Source organism: Pangasianodon hypophthalmus, chromosome 29 (genome assembly GCF_027358585.1).
Source record: "Pangasianodon hypophthalmus isolate fPanHyp1 chromosome 29, fPanHyp1.pri, whole genome shotgun sequence".
NCBI lineage: Eukaryota > Metazoa > Chordata > Actinopteri > Siluriformes > Pangasiidae > Pangasianodon > Pangasianodon hypophthalmus.
Window position 1 is genome coordinate 13,355,686 of NC_069738.1, and position 23,920 is coordinate 13,379,605.

The 23,920-nt window shown below is 39.3% G+C and overlaps 3 protein-coding genes across 3 annotated transcripts; all 3 read right to left on the reverse strand.

The window, feature by feature from the left end:
• Window positions 1-114: 114 nt before the first annotated feature.
• On the reverse strand, window positions 115-8,496 carry hcn3 (hyperpolarization activated cyclic nucleotide-gated potassium channel 3). The gene is made up of 8 exons (XM_053231545.1): window positions 8,427-8,496; window positions 8,147-8,207; window positions 5,357-5,789; window positions 4,968-5,129; window positions 3,974-4,192; window positions 3,474-3,620; window positions 1,874-2,114; window positions 115-1,652 (listed from the first exon to the last, which is right to left on the reverse strand). Exons 1-8 carry the CDS (start codon window positions 8,494-8,496, stop codon window positions 1,402-1,404), a joined length of 1,584 nt encoding a protein of 527 aa, XP_053087520.1. The 3' UTR covers window positions 115-1,401.
• A 2,557-nt stretch (window positions 8,497-11,053) lies between these two features.
• LOC128317720 (potassium/sodium hyperpolarization-activated cyclic nucleotide-gated channel 4-like) lies at window positions 11,054-12,560 on the reverse strand. The gene is made up of 2 exons (XM_053231547.1): window positions 11,658-12,560; window positions 11,054-11,132 (listed from the first exon to the last, which is right to left on the reverse strand). Exons 1-2 carry the CDS (start codon window positions 12,134-12,136, stop codon window positions 11,054-11,056), a joined length of 558 nt encoding a protein of 185 aa, XP_053087522.1. The 5' UTR covers window positions 12,137-12,560.
• Window positions 12,561-17,767: 5,207 nt separating this feature from the next.
• si:ch211-81a5.8 (uncharacterized protein LOC560648 homolog) lies at window positions 17,768-23,830 on the reverse strand. The gene is made up of 3 exons (XM_053231394.1): window positions 20,539-23,830; window positions 19,348-19,435; window positions 17,768-19,249 (listed from the first exon to the last, which is right to left on the reverse strand). The coding sequence occupies exons 1-3, from the start codon at window positions 20,706-20,708 to the stop codon at window positions 19,097-19,099; spliced, it is 411 nt and encodes a 136-aa protein (XP_053087369.1). The 5' UTR covers window positions 20,709-23,830; the 3' UTR covers window positions 17,768-19,096.
• Window positions 23,831-23,920: the final 90 nt, after the last annotated feature.

Consider the following 23,920-nt stretch of genomic DNA (forward strand, 5'->3'; position numbering starts at 1 on the left):
TTTAAAAACCATTGCAGAAAGTATCATACGTGTAACATGAACGAGACTTCAATGAACACTAAAAGTACAGATTTGAAAATATTTCTTGTTATGGGAATACATTGTTAAGAAGAAACCTGCATTATGGATGTGACATGTCGGAACCAGTACTCCATACATCTGATGTATAAACAATGCAATTTTCTTGATCATTCGACTAGAAAAGTTAAATCCAGTGAAACGGGGTGAAAGACATGAGTGAAAATTTTTTGTTCCTGTGCTCACAACTTTATTTTTCCACGGTAATGTTGGCATTTGCATGGAATTGCCCTTGTGTCTTTCAACAGTGCGATGCAATGGATACCACATTTTATGCCTCATTGCTTCATTCAGGACACACAAAATGTACATCTTGACTCTCAGTAAGGAGGGTGTATCTTCTAGAGCATGTACGCTTGTTCGACGGCTTCATGTAGAGGGTTTACTGAAAACCTGGCCAGCTAGCAGGCCTTTTGGCACTGAAGCATTTTTGCTCAGCAGTAAAATACAGAAGACGAAAAAAAAATTCTAACATCCCATCAGTGATTCTGTAACACTGATCATATTAGAAAATCAACCCAAAGCAGATCATTTGAGACTATTTAAACACAATCGATCTTACAGCCCATATGTTGCCAAAGTTATTTTTGCCATCAATAAAAAAACCTAGTGCCTTTGTCAACCATGTTTTTAATCCTCCATTACATTTAGACATGCCTGACCCTGACAAGTCCCTGTGTCCATTTCTTAGGTAAGATAGGTTTAATCACTCTAAGTAGATGAATCACCTTGTGTAATACTTGCCAGTAAGCTCTCCAGGACAGTCAGAGCCATTTAAAACCAGGAATTAATAATATGTTTGTACCCATAATATTCCTAGAGGATGTTAGACACACACTAGTGCCAATTTCAATGCAGGCAGATGAGTTTAGAATGTGACTCAATCTGGATAACGACCTTTAAAATGGCTTAAATTGTGCAAGTGATCCAGCCTGACTATATTCAGTGGGCGAGTTCCATCAACCTACTCCTTCAAATGTTCACCTGGCTGTAAATTTGGAAGGTTAATACTGTGTAACACTTATGTTAGTGTTTGTTTGCATAATGAAACGGTAAAGTGTAATTTAATTACTAACTGCATCTGAAACAGCCTATGTGCATCAGATTAAATGCCAGCAATAAACGCACTTGCTATCTGACTACTGTATGCACATAATGGATGCATTTTGATACCAGGGTTTTAAAAAAATGTCCTAATCGGCTAAACCAGTCCTTTAGGCAGCTGATCCCTGGAACAAGTCCGTTTTGGCTCATATACTGGTGTCCAATGATGGTGACGACACTCAATATGGTGGATGACAAAAAGGAATAATTAACAAGATGTTATAATATGTCACTGTCTGTTTTCTCTTTCGTCTGTTCCTTTGTGGCTGCTCCTGAAGGCGTGGCTTTATATGCAGTATTGTTCTCTACGTGGTCAAGGTGGTCTATTGCGACAGTCTCAAAGGCCCTCCTCATGATGGGGTGCTCTTCCAACACCTCGTTAAAGCTGTCCACACTGAGAGAATAGAGTCTGCAGTAGGTGTCGGCTTGCACGCTGGCAGTACGACGCCCACTGGTCAGCAAACAAATCTCTGAGAAAAGGAATAGACTCTTCAACAAGCTGTTTACTATCAATGATCATTTGAAATAATTAGAATGTGTGATGGGAGGATAGCAACAATATTTTTTAAACAACAGTTGCTTATAAGATAAGAAAAGAACGAGGGCTCAAAATGTAAACTTTGGAAAAGCTACAAAGAACACTATGATCATAACTGAAAACGTACCCAAAACAAGTGAAATCAGTACTCACCCCCGAAGTAGCAGCCATCGGTGAGCTTCTTTTCCTTCTTGTTACGGGTGATGACAGTGACACAGCCATGCTGGATGAAGTACATTTTACGGCCCAGTGTGCCCTCGCGAATAATGACATCACCTGGCAAGAAAACCTCGAACCGCAACTTAGTCAGGAGCACAGTGACAAAGTGTGGATCACCGTTGCCAAACAGCGGCATGTTTGCTACCAGTTCACGGCAATTGTAGCTCACTATCTCCTATTATGAAAACAGAGAATGTAAATTGGAATCAGGTCAGTATTATGTAGTCTTTCGTAATGTACATTTTAAAGAAAATGTGTATTTAAGCAGGCTGTGTTTCCTTCTTTATAATTTAAGGCATAAAAATGAATACAGTTTAATTAACACACAACATTTTGCATTGCCTTATCCCAGGCTGGGTGGCATGGTAGTCCAGTAGGTAGCACTGACACCTCACAGCGCCAGGATCCCGAGATACAGCAATATAAAATCTTGATTCCAACTTGGGGTAGCCTTGGACAACCAACCATCCTTCTTGGTCCACATTGCTAAACTGACTCAGTTATGCAGATTTCAGGAGCATCCAGCCGTTTCTATCCACAGAAGCCACTCATGTGCTTGTTCATTCAGTTGTCATTTTGCAACTGGACTACTGCAACTCGCTTGTGGCAGATCTGCCTCTTTGCACCATCTGACCCCTGCAACTGATCCAAAATACAGGTGCACAACTTGTTTCCAGCTTCCCTGAGTTCTCCCATACCACCCCATTGCTACACTCCCTCCGCCAGCTTCGTGTAGCTGCCTGCATCGGATTTAAAAAAAAATCAACAAATCAAACATGGACCAGCGCACACCTACCTTAAAGCTCTTATCACACCCTGCTCTGCATCACAATCCCTCTGAGCCTCTAGCACTGCTCGATTGGGCCCACCATCTCACAGGGTACAAGGAAGACATGCCTCAAGTCTCTTCTGTCCTGCACCCAGGTGGAGGAATGAACTTCCCCTGTCTGTCCAAACAGCTGAGTCATCGACTGTCTTCAAACGAAGACTTAAAAAAAAAAAAAAAACCTAGAAAACCTACCTCTTCACTAAAGCACTTGAATTAGCACTGTTTATGTACTAATTTTAAAAAATCCTTACCATGTGTTTTCTTTTCATACTGTACCAATCTTCCCAACTGGGTTTTTCATCTGATGGTATGCTTAGTCCTTGACCTATTGAACTAGCATGAGGATGATAGATAACACAAAGCTCTTCTGTGAGTTGTAAATGTAAATGTAAGCTCCAAAAAACATGCAGGCAGCTACTCTAAATTGCCCCAGGTGTGAATGTGTGTGCATGGTTCCCTGTGATGGACTGGAGTCCCATCCAGGGTGTATTCCCCCCTCACGCCCCATGTTCCCAGGACAGGCTTCAGATCCACCACGGCCCTGACCAGGATAAAGAAGTTACTGAATGCGAATGATTGAATGAACTTGTGTTCAAGTGTGTATCCTCAGACAGGGTCTATCAACACCTGAAAACTGTCAGAGACCGTTTTTGAATTTTTGTAAGATTTCAGGCTACTTCAGTAATATAAATTAGACATAATGACCTCTTTAAGCGGGTCATTGAGTTCTCCCAGAATGCTGTCCTCATCAAACATCTTCCCCTGGAAACGGTGCTCGTAATAGTCATGAATTCTTTGTCGCAATTCAGCAGGCAACTTATGGAAGGACATGTATTGCTCCACTTGCTTATACTGTGAAAGACAACAGTTTATAAGAAAATATGTAAACAATAAAAGAGAGGAAATTTAACAGATGGTATACAGTAGATAATAAAATAATGCCTTCAAAATATAAGTTCATCAATATGAGTTTAAATGACTAGTGTGTTAATCCAAGTAGGCATAGCTTCATAGGGGTTCATGAGGTCTATTAATGAGTTTGGTATGACATTAAGGTTAGTTGTAATTTTACAGTCTGATTATAAGGTGGAATAATATAAAACAGCATCATGCACTATGGAGGATATAACGTTTTGTTAGTTACTCACAATTTTTCACTTTAGCCAAGTAAGTACCCAGCTAAAGAGAGAAATATGCACCAGTACCTTTTCCTGGTACTGGCGATGGGAGGCGTCCAGTGACTGCACCAGGTTGGTCGCATGGCCCAGGAACATGGCATAACAAGTGGCACCTACAATCATGCTCATCATAGTGAGCCAGACGTCAGTCATTCTCTCAGGAGCTTGGGCACCGTATCCAATGCACAGCATATGGCTCATGGCCATGAAGAGAGCGTATGAGTACTGTTCCTCCCAAGTGGCATTCTGACAACAGAAAGTAATAATGACAAAGAAAAGGGGTTTTAAAAAGTGAAAATTGTTACTGCTAAGATACAATATAAACTGGATTAGTCAGTAACTGCTACACACAATCCATATAATAAAGAACTCCTCAATATTGCAAACAGATGGGGCTCCCAAGTGGCACAACAGAAAAGCATTCAAGATTCAGATAAAGTTCAAATAATTCATTTCAATTCAATTTTATTTATATAGTACTCTTAACAATGGGTATTATCACAAAGCAGCTTTACAGAAATCTGGATATGGATTTAGATTTATATCCCTAATGAGCAAGCCAGAGGTGACAGTGGCAAGGAGAGGAGCCAGACTCAAAAGGGAATTCATCCTCTTCTGGGTGATACCAGATAGTGAGATTATAAGTTGTTACTTTTCCACAACTGTATACTATAGAATCAAGAAGTGCAAAGTGTGTTGAAAGGATCTTCAGTGCGAATATCAGGGTCATATATTAAAATGTCCCTCATCAGAGCAACACTAACCAATTGTGAGCTGATGTATGAGGAAGAAGGGAGTTAGCACTTTCCTTGTGTTGAGATTGTGTTGAGCTGCCTTGTGACGTAGCATGAGCAGCAGTACAAATGCAATGTTTGGCTTCAGGTGTCACGGAGGACGCACATGCTAGCTCTCACCTTTCCAATGATTGGTGGCTATCATGTGGTGGTGAAAGCTAGCTAGTGAGTGGGAATTTGTCACCAAATTAGGAGAAAATGGGGTAAAGGTCATTTAACTTCCTCACCACCATGTTGATTTTGGAGACCCAGCAGTCCTGGGGGAAATCCTGAAGCATGGGCACCATGAACTGAAGACAGCCATCCCAGTGACACAGTAGAAGCATCATCCCAATCAAGTTGACTATTCGAACCACGGCACTTGCCAGGTCATATGTCATGTGAAAGATCTAAAGAATGGGGTCAAATGAGGTTAAATAATGTTTCCCCTGAAAAGTATTAAAAGGCATCAGTTGCATCCTAAAATGGATCTTCAACTTGATATTCAGGTTGACTACAGAATACATTTGTCTTCCTGTACTCCTGCTAACCTTGCAGAATTAATTGCTCTATATACTTTGGCCTTTTCTTCCTTTTAGTACACCTCCTGTATAGCAAACACTCTCTCACTGCTTACCTCTTCCCACTGGTGAATGTAGCGGATAAGCCTGGACAGACGTAGTAACCTAAGCAGACTGAGGATCTTAGTGAAACGGACAATTCTTAATGCTCTAGCGGTGCGATACACTTCCGCTGACTCGAGCCGAGCCTCCAGATCCACAGCTAGGAAAATATAATCCACTGGGATGGAAGAGATGAAATCCACAAGGAACCAGCCCTGCAGGTATCGGCGTCGAATCACCTGTGGGTCTAAGATGATATGGGAGTTATCGTCCTCCAGGATTCCTGTGCGGAAGTTCAGGATTAGGTCAGTCAGGAACAGTGTATCTGAGGCCATGTTGAACATGATCCATGGCAGTGTGTTCTGATCCTCAAAGAAGGTGATGCACCACGGCAGGATGACAAGATTGCTCATCATCAGAAAGAGCATTACCAAGTCCCAGTAGAACCTTAACAGGAGAAAAGAAAACATGCGTAATTTGAAAAAAGGCATAATAATTTAAAAAAGAAAACTCCCTCTGTTTCACACTGTTATCTCACACATACTGTCACCAGACACCTTTATCTTTGGACACATCTTCACAAAGACATTGTTTCTTTAACTCATGCCATGTGTCATGTACACTCTTTTGAATTTTTTCTCTTGTCATTCAGTCATATATTAGGACAGCACAGCTGTAAAAATCTGAATATATGTGGAAAAAACATATGGTTTTGATCAAATACCTGGTCTCTGTGTAACCATGTCTCCACAGAAGCTGTGTTTTAGGAATGTAAAAGGAGACAATGAGATAACCACGACTCATTGGAATACTTCATTAGAAAAGTGTGTGTACAATCCACATGAGTCCATTTAAAATCTGAAATTGTGCACAGACGACCTCATAAAGATCATTTTTTAATTTCTAACCTGATACATGTACGTCTAAATTCTATTATTTCGGATTTATTTTGTATGATACTCCCTTTGTTTGGATTCTGAATGTATTGGTACAACAAGGCCAATTCTTTTGTTTTTGCTGTACACTGAAGACATTTGGGTTTGAGATCAAAAGATGAATATGAGTCAGTAGATCAGAATTTCACTTTTCATTTCCTGATATTTACATCTAGTAATCTAGTAATGTGATCTAAACAACTTTGAACATATCACCTTTGGTAGCAGACCACACAAAATGTTTAGATGATCAAAAGTATTGGAACGTGACTGATGGGTGTTTCTTGTTGCCCAGCTGTGCCCTGATAGATTGATTGTTTAAACAATTAATAGCGTCTGTGAAGACTGCATTTGTTGTTAAAAGAAAAGCAAGGCATTTTGAAGCTGAGAAAAGAAGAGAAATCAAAACAATTTGGAATGTCCTGAAAAAGAAAGAAACCACTGGTGTACTAACTGTCACAAATCCAGGGTGTCGGATGCAGACAGTCTTTAATGATTAAACAACTAACAAACAAACAAAGACAGGAAAAGAAACAAAAACTAGAAAATCTAAAACAAAAGGATTAGAATAAGGCAAGACAGGGCAAGGAAAACTGAACATGAATACAAAAGCTACTCTACTGTTGCAAACGCAACAACATAATAGTAACAAGACCACAATATATTAATGCTTTGCATTAATATGGATTTGCAATAAAAATAAAAATGTCAATAAATAAATAATACTGAACTCATTATAAAATATTATTTTATCATACTCGTTTTTGCAATAATATTGACACATTTGTTTGCTTTTTTATTTCAAAATGGCTTCTTTTCACAAGACTATTTTTATTTCATAATGCCACATGATTATTTTGCAACAGCAGCCTGTCATGTTGTTTCCTCCAAATACCAAACACAGTGAACAGCAAAGCTCTAACTCGTAAGCAAAAAAAAAATATATATATATATATATATTAAGAAAAGCTGTAAAAAAAAAAAAAAAAGAAAAAACTTAAGTACTGTCATCTGTGTGCTTAGTCTACCAACTATTAGTTTCTCCTCCAAACGCATTTTAGGGGAAAAGTATATGTAGATCCCACTGTGTCTCTAAGAATGAGGGTTTGGAAAACAGATTACTTTTTACAGAGCTTTGTGCTTCTTTTATTTTTATTTTTCCTTCAAGTTCTTTTCAGCATATTCTCACTTGTGGACACACACATATACACACGCGCAAACAACAGAGTTCAGTTCAGCTCAGTTCTCACTATGGTTCATGGTGTTTTTTTAAAGAAAAAGCACACATAAGTAACATATATGTGTTAGCACACATAACACACAGGTGAGAATCATCACGCGTTACCTGCCGGTTCAACCCACCGCCTCTAAGTCTGCAGCTGACGCTCGACCACGCCCCCACCGCCCAACTCAGGACTGGGAGCTGTCCAGCCTGAAGATCCCATGATAAATTGGTGTAACCCAAATGGAGTTGAAAAGGCTGTTTTTTCCTCGGGATATTGGAGTCAAGAGAATCAAGGGAATCTGGGAATGCCCCTTGGTTAAATCCAGTGTCGAGCCACACTTAACCAGTCGAGCAGTTCATCAATGTATGGCATTGGGTATGCATCAAATTTAGACACCGTGTTGTCTCCAATAATTCATACAGTTTGCAAAGACTGCGTGACATGAAAGAAGTGCCTTGGTCAGTCAAGATCTCTTTTAGGATCCCGACTTGGGGGATAAATTAGAAGAATGCCCCCATGACACTGTGTGCTGACATGTTGTGAACAGCCACTGCTTCCAGGTATCATGTTGCGTGGTCCACTAAAACTAGTACAAAACAATGTCCTCATGCACTCCGTTCTAATGGCCCGACAAGGTCCATACCAATTCTTTTGATCATTGGAAGGGGGAGCAATGGCGCTTTTGGGGTGGCCGGCAGATTCAGCTAACATTCACAACAGGGCGCACAGCACCTGCTAACATCGACGCAAATGCCTGGCCAATAGAAATGAGCCATGAGAGGGTTTGTGTGTCTTATCCCCCCTAAAAGCCCAGCCATGTGATTAAGATGAGCCCCATGAAACAGGAGTTCCCTACAGCTCTTTGGTACCAACAATTGGGTCATCACATTAGGCTGAATTTGCTGACCATCAATTACTCTCACTTGGTCGAAGGCATGCCTCAGGGTCTCGCTGCTCAACTGCACCAAAGGGAAATCGCAAAGGGGGAATCATCGCGAAGGGAGATTTTCAGCATTTTCTCACTTGCAGACACACACAAGCACAAACATACAGAGTTCAGCTTAGCTCTTGGTCTCTCTTTCCTGGCATTTTGTAAAAGACAAACAAAGCACACATTAATAAACTCACTATAATCACACACTGGTGAGAATCATCATGCATTACCTGCCGGTTCAGCCCTCCTCCTCTCCATCTGCAGCTGACACTCGACCACGTCCCCACTCCCACAGTACGATAAAGTAAATAATCCATTTTGTCCATTTCAGGCTGTAACATGACTGCTGATGACAGTGACAGATGCTTCATACCAATTTCTGTATTTTTATTACAACCAATAACCTCGTTGATGCCAAAAATGAAAACTTGTATTGATTTTTTTGATCTTTTAAAGATGGAGTCATATCCCCTTTTAGCACATTTATACCAGACATCCCTGCTCCAGAGATTTTCTAACAAATCTTCAGTGTGGGTCAAAACAGCATCAGCTATTAAATCTTGTCTATCTAAGAAAGCAGCACATTTCAGAGCTCACTGATGTCTTCCATCTGTTTCCATCTGCCTGAAAGCTAGCAAGACTTTTCCACACATATTCACTTAGCAGGTAGTCTCGTGCTAGAAATGCGCTGCCTGATCCAGGCAAAATAATCGATAGCAAAGGATTAACCAATCACTGAACAGGTTTAGCCACATTTGTGTTGAATCACAGATTAAAACAGAATGAAATACTTGTCATTATGAAATAAATGTGGCATTATGGAAAAAGTCTCATTATGAAATTAATTAATCATTATAAAACGAAAAAGGGCATTATGAAATAAAAAAGGCATTTTAAAATAAAACCTGTTATTATTAAACAAAAACAAACTAAAATGTGAGAGCTATTTTGAAAATGAGAATGACTAAATAATATTTTAGAATAATCATAATTTTATTATGAATTTAATTTTATTTAAGTATTATGAATACTTTTATTTTATTATTTATATCATATGAATATTTATTTATTTAATTTAGACTAAAATGGCATTCCACAGGGGCAATTCAGCTTAGCCAATCCACCTACTGGAATGTTTTTGGAAGATGGGAGGAAACTGGAGAACCTGAAGAAAACCCACGTGAACACAGGGAAAATGCATATATTGTGCATATACATATTGTGGTGATAACTGATGAAGTACTAGAGGTTTATTGCAAGAGAAGAAAATGCAAGCTAAATTTGATTGCATAATGTCATTTCTCCTATTACCAGCATGTTATTTTTATCATTTACATTAAAATAAAGACATTTTATGGCAATGTTATAATTTGACAAGACTGGGTGATGGTAGATAGTACCTTAAATGATTAAATAATAAATTCATGCCATCACTGCTTCTACTACTGTCCTATCACCATCCAAAATGCACGAGCATGTCGTATTTTGCAATTTAATCGCACAGATCATGCTGTAGTTTTATTTTGCATATATCCTTTTCTTGCCAGAAATGAATTCCTGGCTATGTGACTCCATGTGACCAACTACCTTGTTATTCAAAAATCACAGAATAGTTTTAACAGCAAAACATAGACTTTTAGCTGATTAATAGATGTTGATTTGGCACAAAATTGTCTACCTTGACCACAGGACATACAGGTACAATGTACCAGGCATCCAGGCAACACTGGTACTGAACAAATAAAAAAACCTACAAATGCAAATACTTCAAAGTATCATGCAAATATCTTTAAAATGCAAATGTTTAAAATTTGCATTAAATACATGCTACTGTATTAGTGCAGAGTTCGCCCAGTGCACTTCTCTCTCAGTCTCCAATCCCTTTATCCATTTATCTGTACTTATACTTCCTGCACACTAATACCACAGGATATCAACCTGACAAACTCAACTCTCACTGAGTCATTTCTCTCCATGCACTGTGACCTCAGGATAGAAAGGTGACTACAGAAGAGTGCTTAAGTTCTGCAAATTATTCGTTCTCAACAGAGATTTTATTTTTTTAATTTACTGATTTTTTGACCTTCTGTCATGAAATTTTGCTTATAATCATATATACAAATATAAAGAGAGACCAATGCAACTGGCCCATATAAAATGACCAAAACATTGCATATTCTTTCATTACTTCAATACATAACTGAAATTAAAATGGCGTACGTCAGGTATACATATTCTTGCCCAAGATTGTCAACGGCATTCACACATTCAGACTCTGAGAAAATGAATTGCTCCTCAAAGGTTCTTTGGATGGATAACAGTTCTGCTTTTCATGACGCAGAAATCCTATGCTGTAGGATTCTACACAGAATGTTTACAGTTTCCATTTAAAGAAGAAGAAGTCAGAGAATCCTTTAGGGTGCTGGATGGAACTGTTTTGAGAGCTTTTCTAAATCAACTTATCCTTTCACATCCATAAACACACATCTCTGGTTCTTTTTTGTGCACCCCCTCCCCAAGTTCCAACATTATACAGTATATTCCAATTATAAGGCTTCGGAAATGGCCGTGTATACGTTTCATAATTGCTTTCCCCAGATGATGTTTTTCCAAACTTCAGCCGTCCAGTTTCACAGGAGTAGTACCTGATGTGGTCTTCTGCTGCTCTAGCTCATCCACTACATCCGGTGCTTTTCTGCTCAGCATGGTCGTAAAGAGTTGTTATTTGAGTTACCGGAGACTTCCTAACAGCTCAAACCTGTCTGGCCATTCTCCTCTGACCTCTCACATCCGCCTGCAGGACTGCCACTCACTGGACATCTTTTGTTTTTTGCACCACTTTGTTTGAGGCTGTTACTGTATGCATGAAAATCCCAATTTCTGACATCAACAATTTCTGAAATACTCAAACCAGCATGTCAGGCACCAACAACCACGATCAAAGTCACCAAGATCACATTTTATACCTGTTCTGATGTTTGATGTGAACAAAGCTCTTGACCTCATGTATCTCATCTGCATGATTTCTTTTGGATAATTTCAAGAATGACCAGATGTACAGGTGTTCCCAATAAAGTGGCCAGTGAGTATATATATTTTTGCTTCGCTTAAAATATTATACAGCTTATCTGATTGTTATCTCGAAATAATACATAACAAAATAAAATCTGAGTAATCCAACTCGTAAGTAAATATTCATGAACGTTATATAGCATCTTACCTGAAGTCACTGTATGGATGTATAATCCAGACCCCAAAGGAGCGGACTCTCTCCTGCTCAGCTGCGACTCCTTGGGTGCTGCCGAACATGCGCAGCGAGTGCTTGTTGACTCCGGGTTGTAACATGGAGCTCAGCTGCTTGTGGAGGTAAGTGGACTGGTCACTGGACTCACACTCCTCCATATTAGAAGTAAATGAGGTCCCTGCAGATGGCTCGGCCGTGGTCAGTCCGTCTACCCCCACTGTCACCTCAGTGGGTTTGGTGTTAAAGTCGGCTGTAGAAGCAGCTCTCTCGTGGTAATTACGAACGAGACTCAGGAGCCTCCGGCTCAGATCCCCTCCACCTCCAGCTCCAGCTCCGTGTGCGGAGGACAGAGAGGAGGAGCGCCAGGCAGAGAAGGAGAACCTGCCCCGAGCTCTGGAGTCTCCATTCGGAGGAGGACAGCTCTCACTGCCTGCTTGTCCACTTGAGCTGTCCATTCTAATAGTTTTATCTAGCCTGGTTTTAGTTGAGGTTTTTTTGGTTTGTAGGCTAAACAGTTACATTTAATGTAAGAAATACACAAACTACTTAATCATGACTGACGCTATAGGTCTGTAAATACAGACAAAAGAAATAGAACCTGTTTAGAATAAAATCAAGTCGCTATTTGTTCAGTGGTGTAGAATAAGAAACTTCTCGTGCAGAACTGAGCTGCTCGACCTCTCCATCTTGCGCGCCCGCGTCATGCGCAAAAGGAAGGAGTAAATCCACAGGTTGGAGTGTAATCTGCTTTTCACTGGTTACTTTTATCTCTCTGTCTCTGCTGACAGTCGGGGGACTAGCCTGAGTGTGTGTGTGTGTGTGTGTGTGTGTATGTGTGTAACTGACGCTCAGCTCGTGCGCCACAGTGTAGGAAAAAAGGAACATGAAATTGCGCATCTCTGTGTTTTTATAAAGTGTTTGTTCGCTAGCTGTGTAATTCATTATCAAAAGTTTTTTCGTTTTTCAAAAATGTGTAAGGTGTTTCTGTTCTGATCCACACTTTAACCCTTTCATGCAAAAATTATTTAAAAACATTTCCAGATACTTTAAATTTGTTTTAACGTGTAATCATGTCATCTGAATTGACCCTTTTTCTAAATAACACTCATTAAACAGTAAAAAAAAAAATGATTGTGCATGAGTTTAAAAAAAGAATAAAACATTCTATTTTTTTAAACAAAAATGATTAACATTCAGGTCTGTTTAATGTTGACCAAGATTATATAAAATAACATTTTTAAACAAAGTATAGCAATATCCTTATCCATGTCCTTATGTACAATATGTATGCAGGTTAGAACTGTTGCATGATGCAGCTGATTTCTGAGGTTAAAAAAACTAATTTTTTTATACTTAATTTGAGAACTTTGCTTTCTGAAGGTACCACACAGGCTCCATGGCATTTGGTTCTGTCTTTGTCACCATGTTGCAGGGCATCCGGTTCTTTCTGGAATATCGTGAAGATAAATGCTGGAGGTTTATGACACTGATGATCCCAGGTGGAAGGAGATGCTGTCAGTGTTGTTGCCCTGTGAAAATGTGTTTAAAGTGCTGCTTCTGGGCTTTGGATAAAGTCATCAAATATTTCAACACAAACACATACACAATGGTCAGTGTTTCATTCCCAAAAATGCAGTGTAATAACTATTTCAACAAATAAATGCAATTTTTAACTTCAGAAAATTGTGAAATGTAAATAATGAGTACTTTGTGTGTGAGTGTGCCTTATATTCCTGTATACATCCATCCGTCAATCTTCTGTACTGTTTATCTTACACAGGGCTGTGAGGAGCCTGGAGCTTATCCCAGGGAACTTGGGGCACGAGGCGGGGGACACCCTGGACAGGGTGCCAGTCCATCGCAGGGCACAATCACACACCCATTCACATATGGACAATTTCGGAAATGCCAATCAGCCTACAACACATGTCTTTGGACTGGGGGAGGAAACCGGGGTGCCTGGAGGAAACCCCCACAGGAAGCTCTGCATGCCCAGGGCAGAGACAGGATTTGAGCCCCAACCCTGGAGGTGCGAGGCTAACCACTGAGCCACCGGGCCCCTACCCACAACAATCAAGCAATGTTTAAACATTTACACACTCACTTAATTTAATATTTAGTTTAACATGCAGACGGTGGTTACAGATGGGACAGATGGTGACAGTGGGAGCTTACTTCATCACTCAGGGCTGCTTCAGCATCTACAGTATGGGTGTGGACACATTCAGCCTCTGCATCAGTAAGTAGCATGTACACACATAGGCACATTCTTCATCAAGTGAAAAGCAAGTGAAAAAAATAGTCTCAAAAGCAAAACACTGGACAAAGAGCCATCTTTTTTTTTTTTTTTTTACAGTATTGTCCACTTTGGGTTCACTGATCAGAAATCCTCTTAACTGTCACCTTTCTCTTGCTGGTGGACACTTTTTTTTTTAATGCTTCTGGGGTTTTCACTTGTGGCTCTTACAGGAGTCGCTCTGGCTAGTGTAGTTTGGAGTGACGGATCAGTTGCCCAGGAGTAGAAGGTGAAAATGTTCATAATCTTTAATGCTAGGTTTTTTAAAAGTTTGTCACGATTAGTAAGTGAGAACATTAGGAGTGGGTTTCCTACTTCAGAACTCTACTGTTGGTGCTTGTGAGTGTGCATCTGATTAATCTGAGCTCTGAAATGAGAGTATATAGTACAAATTATTAAACCCAGTTAAACCCAGGGAAATACAAGACCATGGCTTATTTTTCCATTTTTGGCCATCAAATGCTGTTTGATAGGGACTAAACACATGTAGGAACTAGTCGAAGGTTTTGGTGGACAAGAGACAAACTGATACAGCACCAGCAGTTGTTTTGATTTAGAATAACTTCAGTGTCTTATCAACATCTTTAAAATCCTGTAGCTTATTATAAAGAAAATGGGTCCATTTAGTGAGTATTGTTTACTCCACAACCTTTAATTAAAATGTTGAAGAAGATGAGTGTTCTGGGACATTGGGAAACTGTCTCGCAGCACAATAACAACAGAACAGTGACAGTTTTTTCTTTTACTGCTGCTGGAAACGTTTTGTTCTCCCTCTAGTGGACGATCTGGCATGCAGTGACGGGACACTACAGAAATCCTATATGTCCGTGAGCATGAGAGCGGATCAGTATCTGTGTGAAGGATGTGTTTGTGGATGCATGTGTATATGTTGCTAGATTCTGATTTTTGTCCTAGTGTTGTTTTAAAGCAGGATGTTTAACAGCCCGGATGTTATTCCTTATTTAAACCATCCTCATTACAGAAGTCCACTTTAAAGGGTGAGTACATTTTTTGATAAAGTTTAAACCAACCTACAGACTTTATTCGAGTCAGTGTGGGGTGACAGCAGTGTACATAAGAAATACATTTTATATCACATATACAGTGTTTGGGAGACACCCTCATCCAGAGCGACTTACCTTTATCTAATTTATACAACTAAGCAGTTGAGGGTTAAGGGCCTTGCTCAAGGGCCCAATATCTGAACCACTGAGATACCACCACCAATAAATGTCATGTCTGCCCAGACAGGGATCTGAACCCTCAGATTAAAAGTCTGATGCTCTACCGACTGAGCTATCAGGGCTCAGAAATGAGGTATTACTGCTGAGAAATTCATAAAATGTTGTTATTGTTTCTCACTCTATTATTACTGTTTTAGTAGGTCAGTTTTACAGGTTGGACGGTGAGTATCCTTACACAGTCATTTGTCTTTTACCCACAGTTCGGGGAACAGAGTATTGAATTACCAAAGTAAATGAAAAGTTCTGAAACCAGATAGTCCTGATAAGCAAGTGGCAAGATTAGTAATAGGAACAGGTAAATCTGTAACAGACACCGCGGCCCCTGCATCTACGAGAACAATGCTATCCAGGGCTCCAAAAGTAGCATGTAGAATGGGGTGGAGGTCAGACAGACCTAAAATCAGGGATACACTAACCAATCATGGGCGTCTGTTAGCTCATGCTTACAGAAGAGGGCAGATAGCACTTTCCTCCGAGTGTGTTACCCCACCGACTGATGTTGCATGAGCAGCAGTTCAAAAAGATGCGGTCGGCTGGCTTCCTGTGCCTCAGAGGATGCACATGATAGCCTTCGTCCTCTCTGGTTGGTAGCTGTCGTGTGATGGGGAGGGCTGTCTGATGGGTAGGAATTAGCCATGACTAAATTAGGGAGAAAATCATAAAAAATTGGTTATAGACCAGTAATGATGTTTGGCTTAGATAGACTAGTTATGGTCTGAATTCTGTCTGGCAATGGGGCTTTCCTGTTACTCCCTTTACTTTGGCCTAAATAAGTGACTTTGGGTGGGAACAATTAAGCTAAGAAGAAATTCTGCCTTGGCTAAACAGGCTAATAGACTGGTAACAGTGCACAAATATCACAGAGGATTGATGGCTGCAATCAAAATGATTGGCTTGATAATCTGTGCCACCACATTATGAAACAGAGTTGAACTGTCACAGTAGCCTTGCAGTAACCTTGTTCACATATATTGCTGACCATTTCAGGTAAACTCGAAACAGTATTGGTCATCTGGGAGAACAGGGAATGACCAGAAACCATTAGTAATATTAAAAGTGCTGAAAATACTAAGCTTAGGTGTAATCTGATTGAGGATAGTAGAAGGGTTCGCACCAATGGGTGTGGCTTTAGGCAATGGGTGTCATGGGATTGAGAGCAAGTATAATCGACACAAATTATCCTCCAGATGCTTTACAGGGCACACTGGACCATTAGCGACAGAGGTGCAGGTGACCATTATGCCACTAGCAACTAATCTGCTGACAGTTTCAACAGTGGGTTTCTTGGCTTCATGTTTTTAGTGGTTATTAACAGACAGGCAGGCCTGAGACATTAACAGGCTCTATTAAAAACCCACATCTAATTTGTCTTTTGTTCACAGTTCCTGGAACAGAGTATTGAATTACCAAAGTAAATGAAAAGTTCTGAAACCAGATAGTCCTGATAAGCAAGTGGTACACTTAGTAATAGGAACAGGTGAATCTGTAACAGACACCACGGCCCCTCTATCTATGAGAACAATGCTATCCAGGGCTCCGAAAGTAGCACATAAAAAAGGGGCAGGGGTCAGACAGATGTAAAATCATGGAGGCCACGGATCTTCGGTCCTGTGGATTCCTCAGCATGTTTTTCAGTTGCTGAATTTCTTCTTTCAATTCATCCATTTCACTGTGAGAGGAACAAATATTGCCTTGCTTAATTTTCTTTAGACCTAAGATCCAAAGCCTGAAATCATGACTTTTCCTACCACTGTTCTTCAGTGAACAGTGGACAATCACTGTCCCATCTTTACTCAGGCAGATATATTTATCAAATGATACATCTAGAAGTGTTAAACAACTTAAAACATGGCACCCTTTGTTTGAACCCATCCATTTTTCATGTGATTAAAATTACATGTGACTGACAGGTGTTTCTTGTTGCCAGGGTCTGCCCTGTTAGATTGATTGTTTAAACAATTAATAGCTCTGAATGTCTAATCTTGAGCTATGGGTTTCACCTGTGAAGACTGCATTTGTTCTTAAAAAGGATAAACCAACATGAAGACCAGGGAGCTGTCTATTGGAGAAAAGCAAGCCATTTTGAAGCTGAGAAAAGAAGGAAAATCAATCAGAGCCATGGCACAAGCATTGGGCATAGCCAACAACAATTGGGAAAGTCCTGAAAAAGAAAGAAACCACTGCCACACTCCGAAATCTAGTGGAAAAGCCTTCCGAGGAGAGTGGAGCTTATTATAAAAGCAAAAGGGGACTAACTCTGGAATGGGATTTTCAACAAGCATATATGAATGTGATGGTCAGGTGTTTTACAAACTCTTGGCCATATAGTATAAGTTTACAGTTATTCTACTATATGTGCCCAAATGTACTGTAGAAATACTAATAGAATCGTATTCTACAATGCTATTTATGTAGTTATCACACACAATATTGGTGCATATGACAAGTGTATATTTTTATAATCATGAGTAAGTGCACAACAAAATGTATTTATATTTAGAAGCTGCATTTAATCAGCTTCTTAACTCAAATTTCATTTGGGTGAGTGAACAAATTTCCACTGTGAGGATATCCCATTTCCTGTATGTGTTGCTGAAATCATGCAGAATCAGAATCAGAAACAGTTTATTGCCAGGTACAGTAAAGAACACTCTACAGTACTAGGAATTTGTCTTGATGTCAGGTGCAAACACAGAATCAAAGATATAAAGTCAGGGGGGAGATGAAATGAAGAATACAAAAATACAAAAATGCAACGCAATAACAAGGGTAAAACAATACTAAAGTGCATGAGACCATGTAGGGGTCTTCATCTGTTATACTGTATGTAACTGTTTGAGCAAAGAAATAGAGTCAACTGACTGGAAAAAAGCATCGGTACAGATCTATCTCTATTTACCAAAGACCTATTTGTTCATTTCTGTTTTCAATTATATTATCTTTGTTGAAGTGTCAATAAGTTGTAGCTTATTTCGTTCACCTTCAGAGACTGCGCAGATACATGAACTTGCCCTTCTCCCTGGTTCTTCTTCTGCTTTCTCTTTTATTTTACTTATTTGTTTATTTATTTATCTATTTTGAATCTTCAGCCATCACTTTGTAACCAATCCACTAACATACTTCAGAGCATTTTTTGCGTTTTCATCTACCTGCTTGATGTTCATGGCTCCTTTTTGACACCTGTGAAGATTATTTTGAGTTATAAATAATAGAATAGAAATAATATGGACATAATAATTGAATGATAGACAAAGTCACACCTTACATGAAGGCGACTTCGCCACTGGTGCTGAGATCGTTTTTTTTTTTTTTTTTTTTGCTTATCTTGAACATGTGCAAATGATTGTAACACTGGATGAAATGGCACTGGGAAAGTTTTACAGATTTCTGGGACTACTTATTTACACAGGGTTCACTTCTCTCCTCACTATCCTTATGTATACCTGGTGAACCAAATCTATTCCCAGAAGTAGATGACCTGGACGAACCAGTGAACTGGGATTTGAAATTCTGGGTGGACTACATCATATTCAGGCTATATCATATGTATTAGCATGTGAAAAGGTAGAGATGATGATCTTGGAAAAGATTTAGCTGAAAAAACTTTTGAAGAACTGTAGATATAAACATATACTTTTGTATTTAAGCAGCTCTCACCACTTCCATTTATTTATTCATGATTTGATTGAATCTAATATGAAAATCTATATAATATGACAAAAAATTACAAATATAGATGAATAAAATTACAATCAAAATGATGAGCTAAGTTTAAAACAGTTAAATATTTATCCACATTATGTGCCACATTATGTTGCTGTAACAGGTGCAGGATATGTGAACATTATTGATGAAAATTATTTTGGGATTCTTTATCACATGACTTTACACTGCTCTGCACTTGGTGCTGTAGGTTTAAAAGACCGAACGCTGTCCATATTGAGACTTAGTCCCTGGAAGGCACCAAAGAGTGAGTCATCTTTTTTTGTAGAGGCTTTGGTTTTTAAGTGCTTCCTGTCCTGGGGTGTCTGAAAAGCACAAACAGAAAACAAAGGCTCTCATCCATTACTTTACACTCAAAGATTAATCTCATCATCAGCAAAACATTTATGGGCCACACTCTGACCTTTGTGTAATGGTGTGGGTTCCTGTAGTGGGCCTTCAAAACTGTTCTCTCTGCCTTCTTCTGAGCTAATATGCCTTGTCTCAGTTTCCTGTATGAATATAACATAGGTTCATAACAGCATCTCCAATCATTATCACGTTAAGGATTTAAGGGCTTCTTAACAGTTCATTTTTCTCTTGGCTTTGAGTTACAGACCTGAGGTGGGAAACAAAATTGCAAAACAAGAAAACACAGCAAATCCAAAAGCGCAAATAATTATTTAAAAAAAAACACAGCAAACCACAACAGCAAATCTGAAAACACAACATTAAGAGTACTCAAACTGGAAAAGGTAGGAATAAAAAGCCAACTTGTCATTGCATGTTTGTCATGCATGACTGGTTATTTCATATTTAAAAAGCTTTAAAAAGTTTTTCTGTTGATAATGGGGGAAAAATTATTACTGAGTAAGGAGAGGAAAAAAATACTTCTTGCACATTGCCCTGAAATATTAGTTGAATTTGCCTATATTTAATGTTTATCGTTACTTGCTATCGGTTTTTGGCAGCATGATAGTAATTCAGAATCAGAGCTCTACAGAAGAATTAGGCTGGAAATTTATACGCAGCCCAGAAAAACCCAACATCATCACACCCCAACTTCAAGCATGTGAGAAGTCTGACTACATCGTGATTGGCAGGAGCTGCAGCCAGTCAGTGGAGGCGGGAGGTTAGAGAAAGAGCATAAGAATATAAACAGTCAGAAGATTGCCTGAATCATATTAACATATTGACTCTTAAATGGCCTCCAGATTGCTGTAGCAGGTGGAGGAGTGGTTTAATGTGGGTCTGCACTGGGAAGGAAGTGTTTGGGGATGAGCTAGAGGGGTAACGACTAACAGGGTACGATACACGTGAGCTCTACTGGCCCATGTATATTAATGTGATCTCTCTCTCTCTCTCTCTCTCTCTCATTTTCTTTGTCACTCTCTCCCTGAGCAGCGAGCTGAACGTATGTGGCTGCGAGAGATCAAAGTCAAAGCGGTGACATATTTGTATTTTCTCTGATGCTTGTAGTAAGCAGGCAACATTCACTTAGTATCTGGATTTTTGTGCTTTTGGATTTACAGATTTCTTTGTTTTTACTTTAATTTCATTTGTGCATTCTGATTTTATCATTATTTTGTCCTTCAGGACTTCTCAAAGTACTTGCCTTTCTCTGTGTAGCTCTGCTTGGTAGGCTCGAATCCAGGACGAGTCGTAAGCGATGTGGGAGTAACAGCAGGGTGCACTTTTCCTCCTAACAGCCTTCCCTTTCTTACCATCTCCATCCTTCACCCCTGATACACAGCTGGCCAGGGATTTCCTCACTATGGCATCCATTTTTCGATTCTAATACGTTGTTAAGGCGTGCAGCTGGGAATTATTTGGTTCTGTGTCTTCCTCAAGACTCAACACTGGCAGATTTTCTGACTCATGCAAATGGCCTTCACCTCATTTAATATACGCAAATGAATAATAGTGTTTCAGCTCTACGGCTCAAGTCAGGAGCTGAAAAAATAAGAGCAAATTACAGTTCAGTTTAAGACAAAGCAGTGTGTATTCTACTGAAGGACTGCATAAACAAATATTTCCATTAATACAACCTATTTTATCTATTTCACCTTTAACATTTATGTAGTTTTTAATATAAAAACTGAGCAGGTAATAGGTCCACTCAAATAAACAAGCTGTTTAAGCAGTAAATCTAATAAAATTATTTACAAAATTCTGATCATTAACAGTAGACAAAGTAATCAAGAGCTTGCACTGATGAAATATTGTTACATTATTGGTGACTGCTACTAGCATAAGCTATTAAATAAAAATTAAAAAATTGTCATTAGAAAATGTGTGTTGAAAGAAGGCAATTGCAAGGTTTAATTTTGCATTTCTCTTCAATGTTTAAGAGAAAGAACAGGTCTTTACGCTAAAACTAGAAAAATTCAAGATGATAATCTTTACGTACCTTATACCTGATGTCTGCACTCATCAAAAGCAACCATTCATATCTGATTCAAAGTGCTGTTTTGTGCCTCACAAGGCTGTGCCACTTTGAGACTCTTAAATGCTACTCGTTTTACGCTGCTGTCCCCCACCTGAATATCCGCTGACTAATCCCAAAACAACATAATGCTCTGTAATCTCATTAGCAACAGCAAGGAATCGTAAACACGTGAGGATTGAAACAGGCTGACGAGTTTAGTTTATAAGTACCAAACAAATGTTTATCACAACGACTAAATCCACTACAATGCTTGATAAGGCCAGTGCATTCAATTTCATTTTATAAATGTAAAATAAAATTGTAGATCTACAATTTTAACCCTTCAGAATGTTTGTTGGAGTGAAGGAGTGAAGTCTCTCCTGTAAACAGATGGAGTAGGGGAGAATGAAGATGTGTAACGGAAGGTGACAGATGCTGATAAGTACGTTGGAAAGGTTGCACCTGGGGAATGACGCAGAATCAGTGCCCTAACCAACTGTCTGTATTTTATCTGGACAAAAAATTTATTCTTTCATGCCACATTTACATTTAGGGGACACCACTGAACTTTGGTATAATGTGATGAACACAACTCTCTCTCTCTCATATATATATATTTTGGTTTGTTATGATTAATGACATTTTTTCAATGGTCAAACCAAACTTTACAAAGTCATTGCGGATGTGGAACAAAGGGAGAATAATTGGTGATTCAGGAAATCAGTCACAAAAACATACACAGTGTGTGCCTCCAGAAGGCCATAAACTAGTCCTCTAGGGCTAAGATGATAGGGGCAGGTTCTTGAGCAAGTGGCATCTCAGTGGTTAAGAGATTAGCCTCCTAATAATCAGAAGGCTGTGAGTTCAAATCCCAGCACCACCAAGCTGTGCCATTGAACGAGCCCTCAACTGCTCAGCTGAGTAAATGAGATAATGGATCTGGATAATGTTGTGTGGTAAATGTTGTAAATGTAAAGTGGTGAGGGTGCTTGGACCCAAAGCTGGTTTACATGATGACAAAATAGTTGGCAAATGTAAAAGTCACATGCTTCTCTGGATGTGATTGGCCAGTTGATAGGTCATCTCTTCTGAGCAGCTACTGCTAACTTGACATATGACGGGTATTAAGGAGGTGTTGTGGTGTTAAAGCTTCCTGTGTCACCAGCTGGAGAGTGGATAAAGTTACCTACAGCTTACTGGACCAATCTGAAAAGGTCATCTAACAGCAACTATTTTTTTTTTTAAATGTCAATGACGAGATCAACTCAACAGATCAACAGATTTTGGTGGGAGAAAAAAATGGAATATATGGAGATGGAACATTACCTAGGACATTAATACTGCTATGGTTTTCCCATTTCCTGCCCCTGATTTAACTGTAGATGAAGAGATCTTCAGAAAATCAATGTGTTCTAGAGAGGATTTAACACAATAATATTAATTTCTACAAATCTACATGGCTCCAAACACTCAACCTTGGGAATCAGAGGAACTGAAGGAAATATCCATTCTCAGAAAATATCTTCACCAGTAAAAGATTATCAGATAGTTTATCAGTGAACTAATCGTTATCCTCACATTACGTTCATGTGATTCTGTTAAGGTCAGCATATTTGGGACTGAATCTCTGGCTTTGCTGGGGGTGAAAAGATGGATAAAATTACTCACCATACTTTGGGAGAGAATAAACAGTACTTCTGATAAAATATGTATTTCCCCCGAACTGCTGATTGCAGTTAAACTGCCAAAATAAAAGTACCAAATGTGCGTTTTCCTGATCTCATACACAACTTCTCTCCCTATTCTGGAGTAGCTCAAAGCATTTAAGAGCACAAGAGCCTAGGGAGACAGTACAAAATATTCTATTATACTATAAGGGATATTTGACATAGCAAAAGCCACGCTGAAATGCTGATGTATAATATTTTTCATTCATTCATCCATCCATCTTAGGTAATCTGTTTATCCAGAGTATTCAGGGTTGTGGCAGCTCTGGAGTCTATCCCGGGAACTGGATGCGAGGCAGGAATACACCTTGGATGGGATGCCAGGTCCATGCACACACACATTCACACCTAGGGGCAAATTAGAGGCACCAGGCCACTTCCCTGCATGCTTTTGGTGGGTTTAAAGAAACCGGAGAACATGAAGGAAACCCAGGCAGACACAGGGAGGCCATGCTAACCAACATAGACAGTATCCTGAGCACAGGATTGAACTGATGAACCTGTGACACAGCAAAGCTACCTGCTGCACTATTACTATCATTACACTATTACTGTGTACAAGACTATTGTGTACACTATTATTGTGTACAAGTAGTTCAGTATGTGCTTGTAATTTACATTAAGCAGGTCTGCCAACCATTATAAAACACCAAAGAAGAACAGAAACCAGAGACAGTATTGACCAGAGACAGTATTGCGAGAGTTCCCAAGATGGCCGGTGAACTCACCTTATCAGACATTACAGAAAAAAAAAATTGCAGTTTTCATATCTCTTGTCTTCGTTATGGTAAATAAAACAGCACAAGCAACAACATACACAAAGGATAAACATATAGTTTCCA

Bases quoted from the DNA above. Each gene is read 5' to 3' on its own strand.
- LOC128317720 (XM_053231547.1), bottom strand. From the start codon at position 12,136: ATGGACAGCTCAAGTGGACAAGCAGGCAGTGAGAGCTGTCCTCCTCCG. The intron at 11,133-11,657 runs GTAAGATGCTAT...CATGCTGAGCAG, and splicing joins CATCCATACAGTGACTTCAG to AAAAGCACCGGATGTAGTGG.
- si:ch211-81a5.8 (XM_053231394.1), bottom strand. From the start codon at position 20,708: ATGGATGCCATAGTGAGGAAATCCCTGGCCAGCTGTGTATCAGGGGTG. The intron at 19,436-20,538 runs GCAAGTACTTTG...ATATTCATACAG, and splicing joins GCAGAGCTACACAGAGAAAG to GAAACTGAGACAAGGCATAT. The intron at 19,250-19,347 runs GTCAGAGTGTGG...TGTGCTTTTCAG, and splicing joins ACCCACACCATTACACAAAG to ACACCCCAGGACAGGAAGCA.
- hcn3 (XM_053231545.1), bottom strand. From the start codon at position 8,496: ATGATTCCCCCTTTGCGATTTCCCTTTGGTGCAGTTGAGCAGCGAGAC. The intron at 8,208-8,426 runs GTGAGAGTAATT...TGTGAATGTTAG, and splicing joins TGAGGCATGCCTTCGACCAA to CTGAATCTGCCGGCCACCCC. The intron at 5,790-8,146 runs GTATGGACCTTG...TCTCCTGTTAAG, and splicing joins TCCAATGATCAAAAGAATTG to GTTCTACTGGGACTTGGTAA.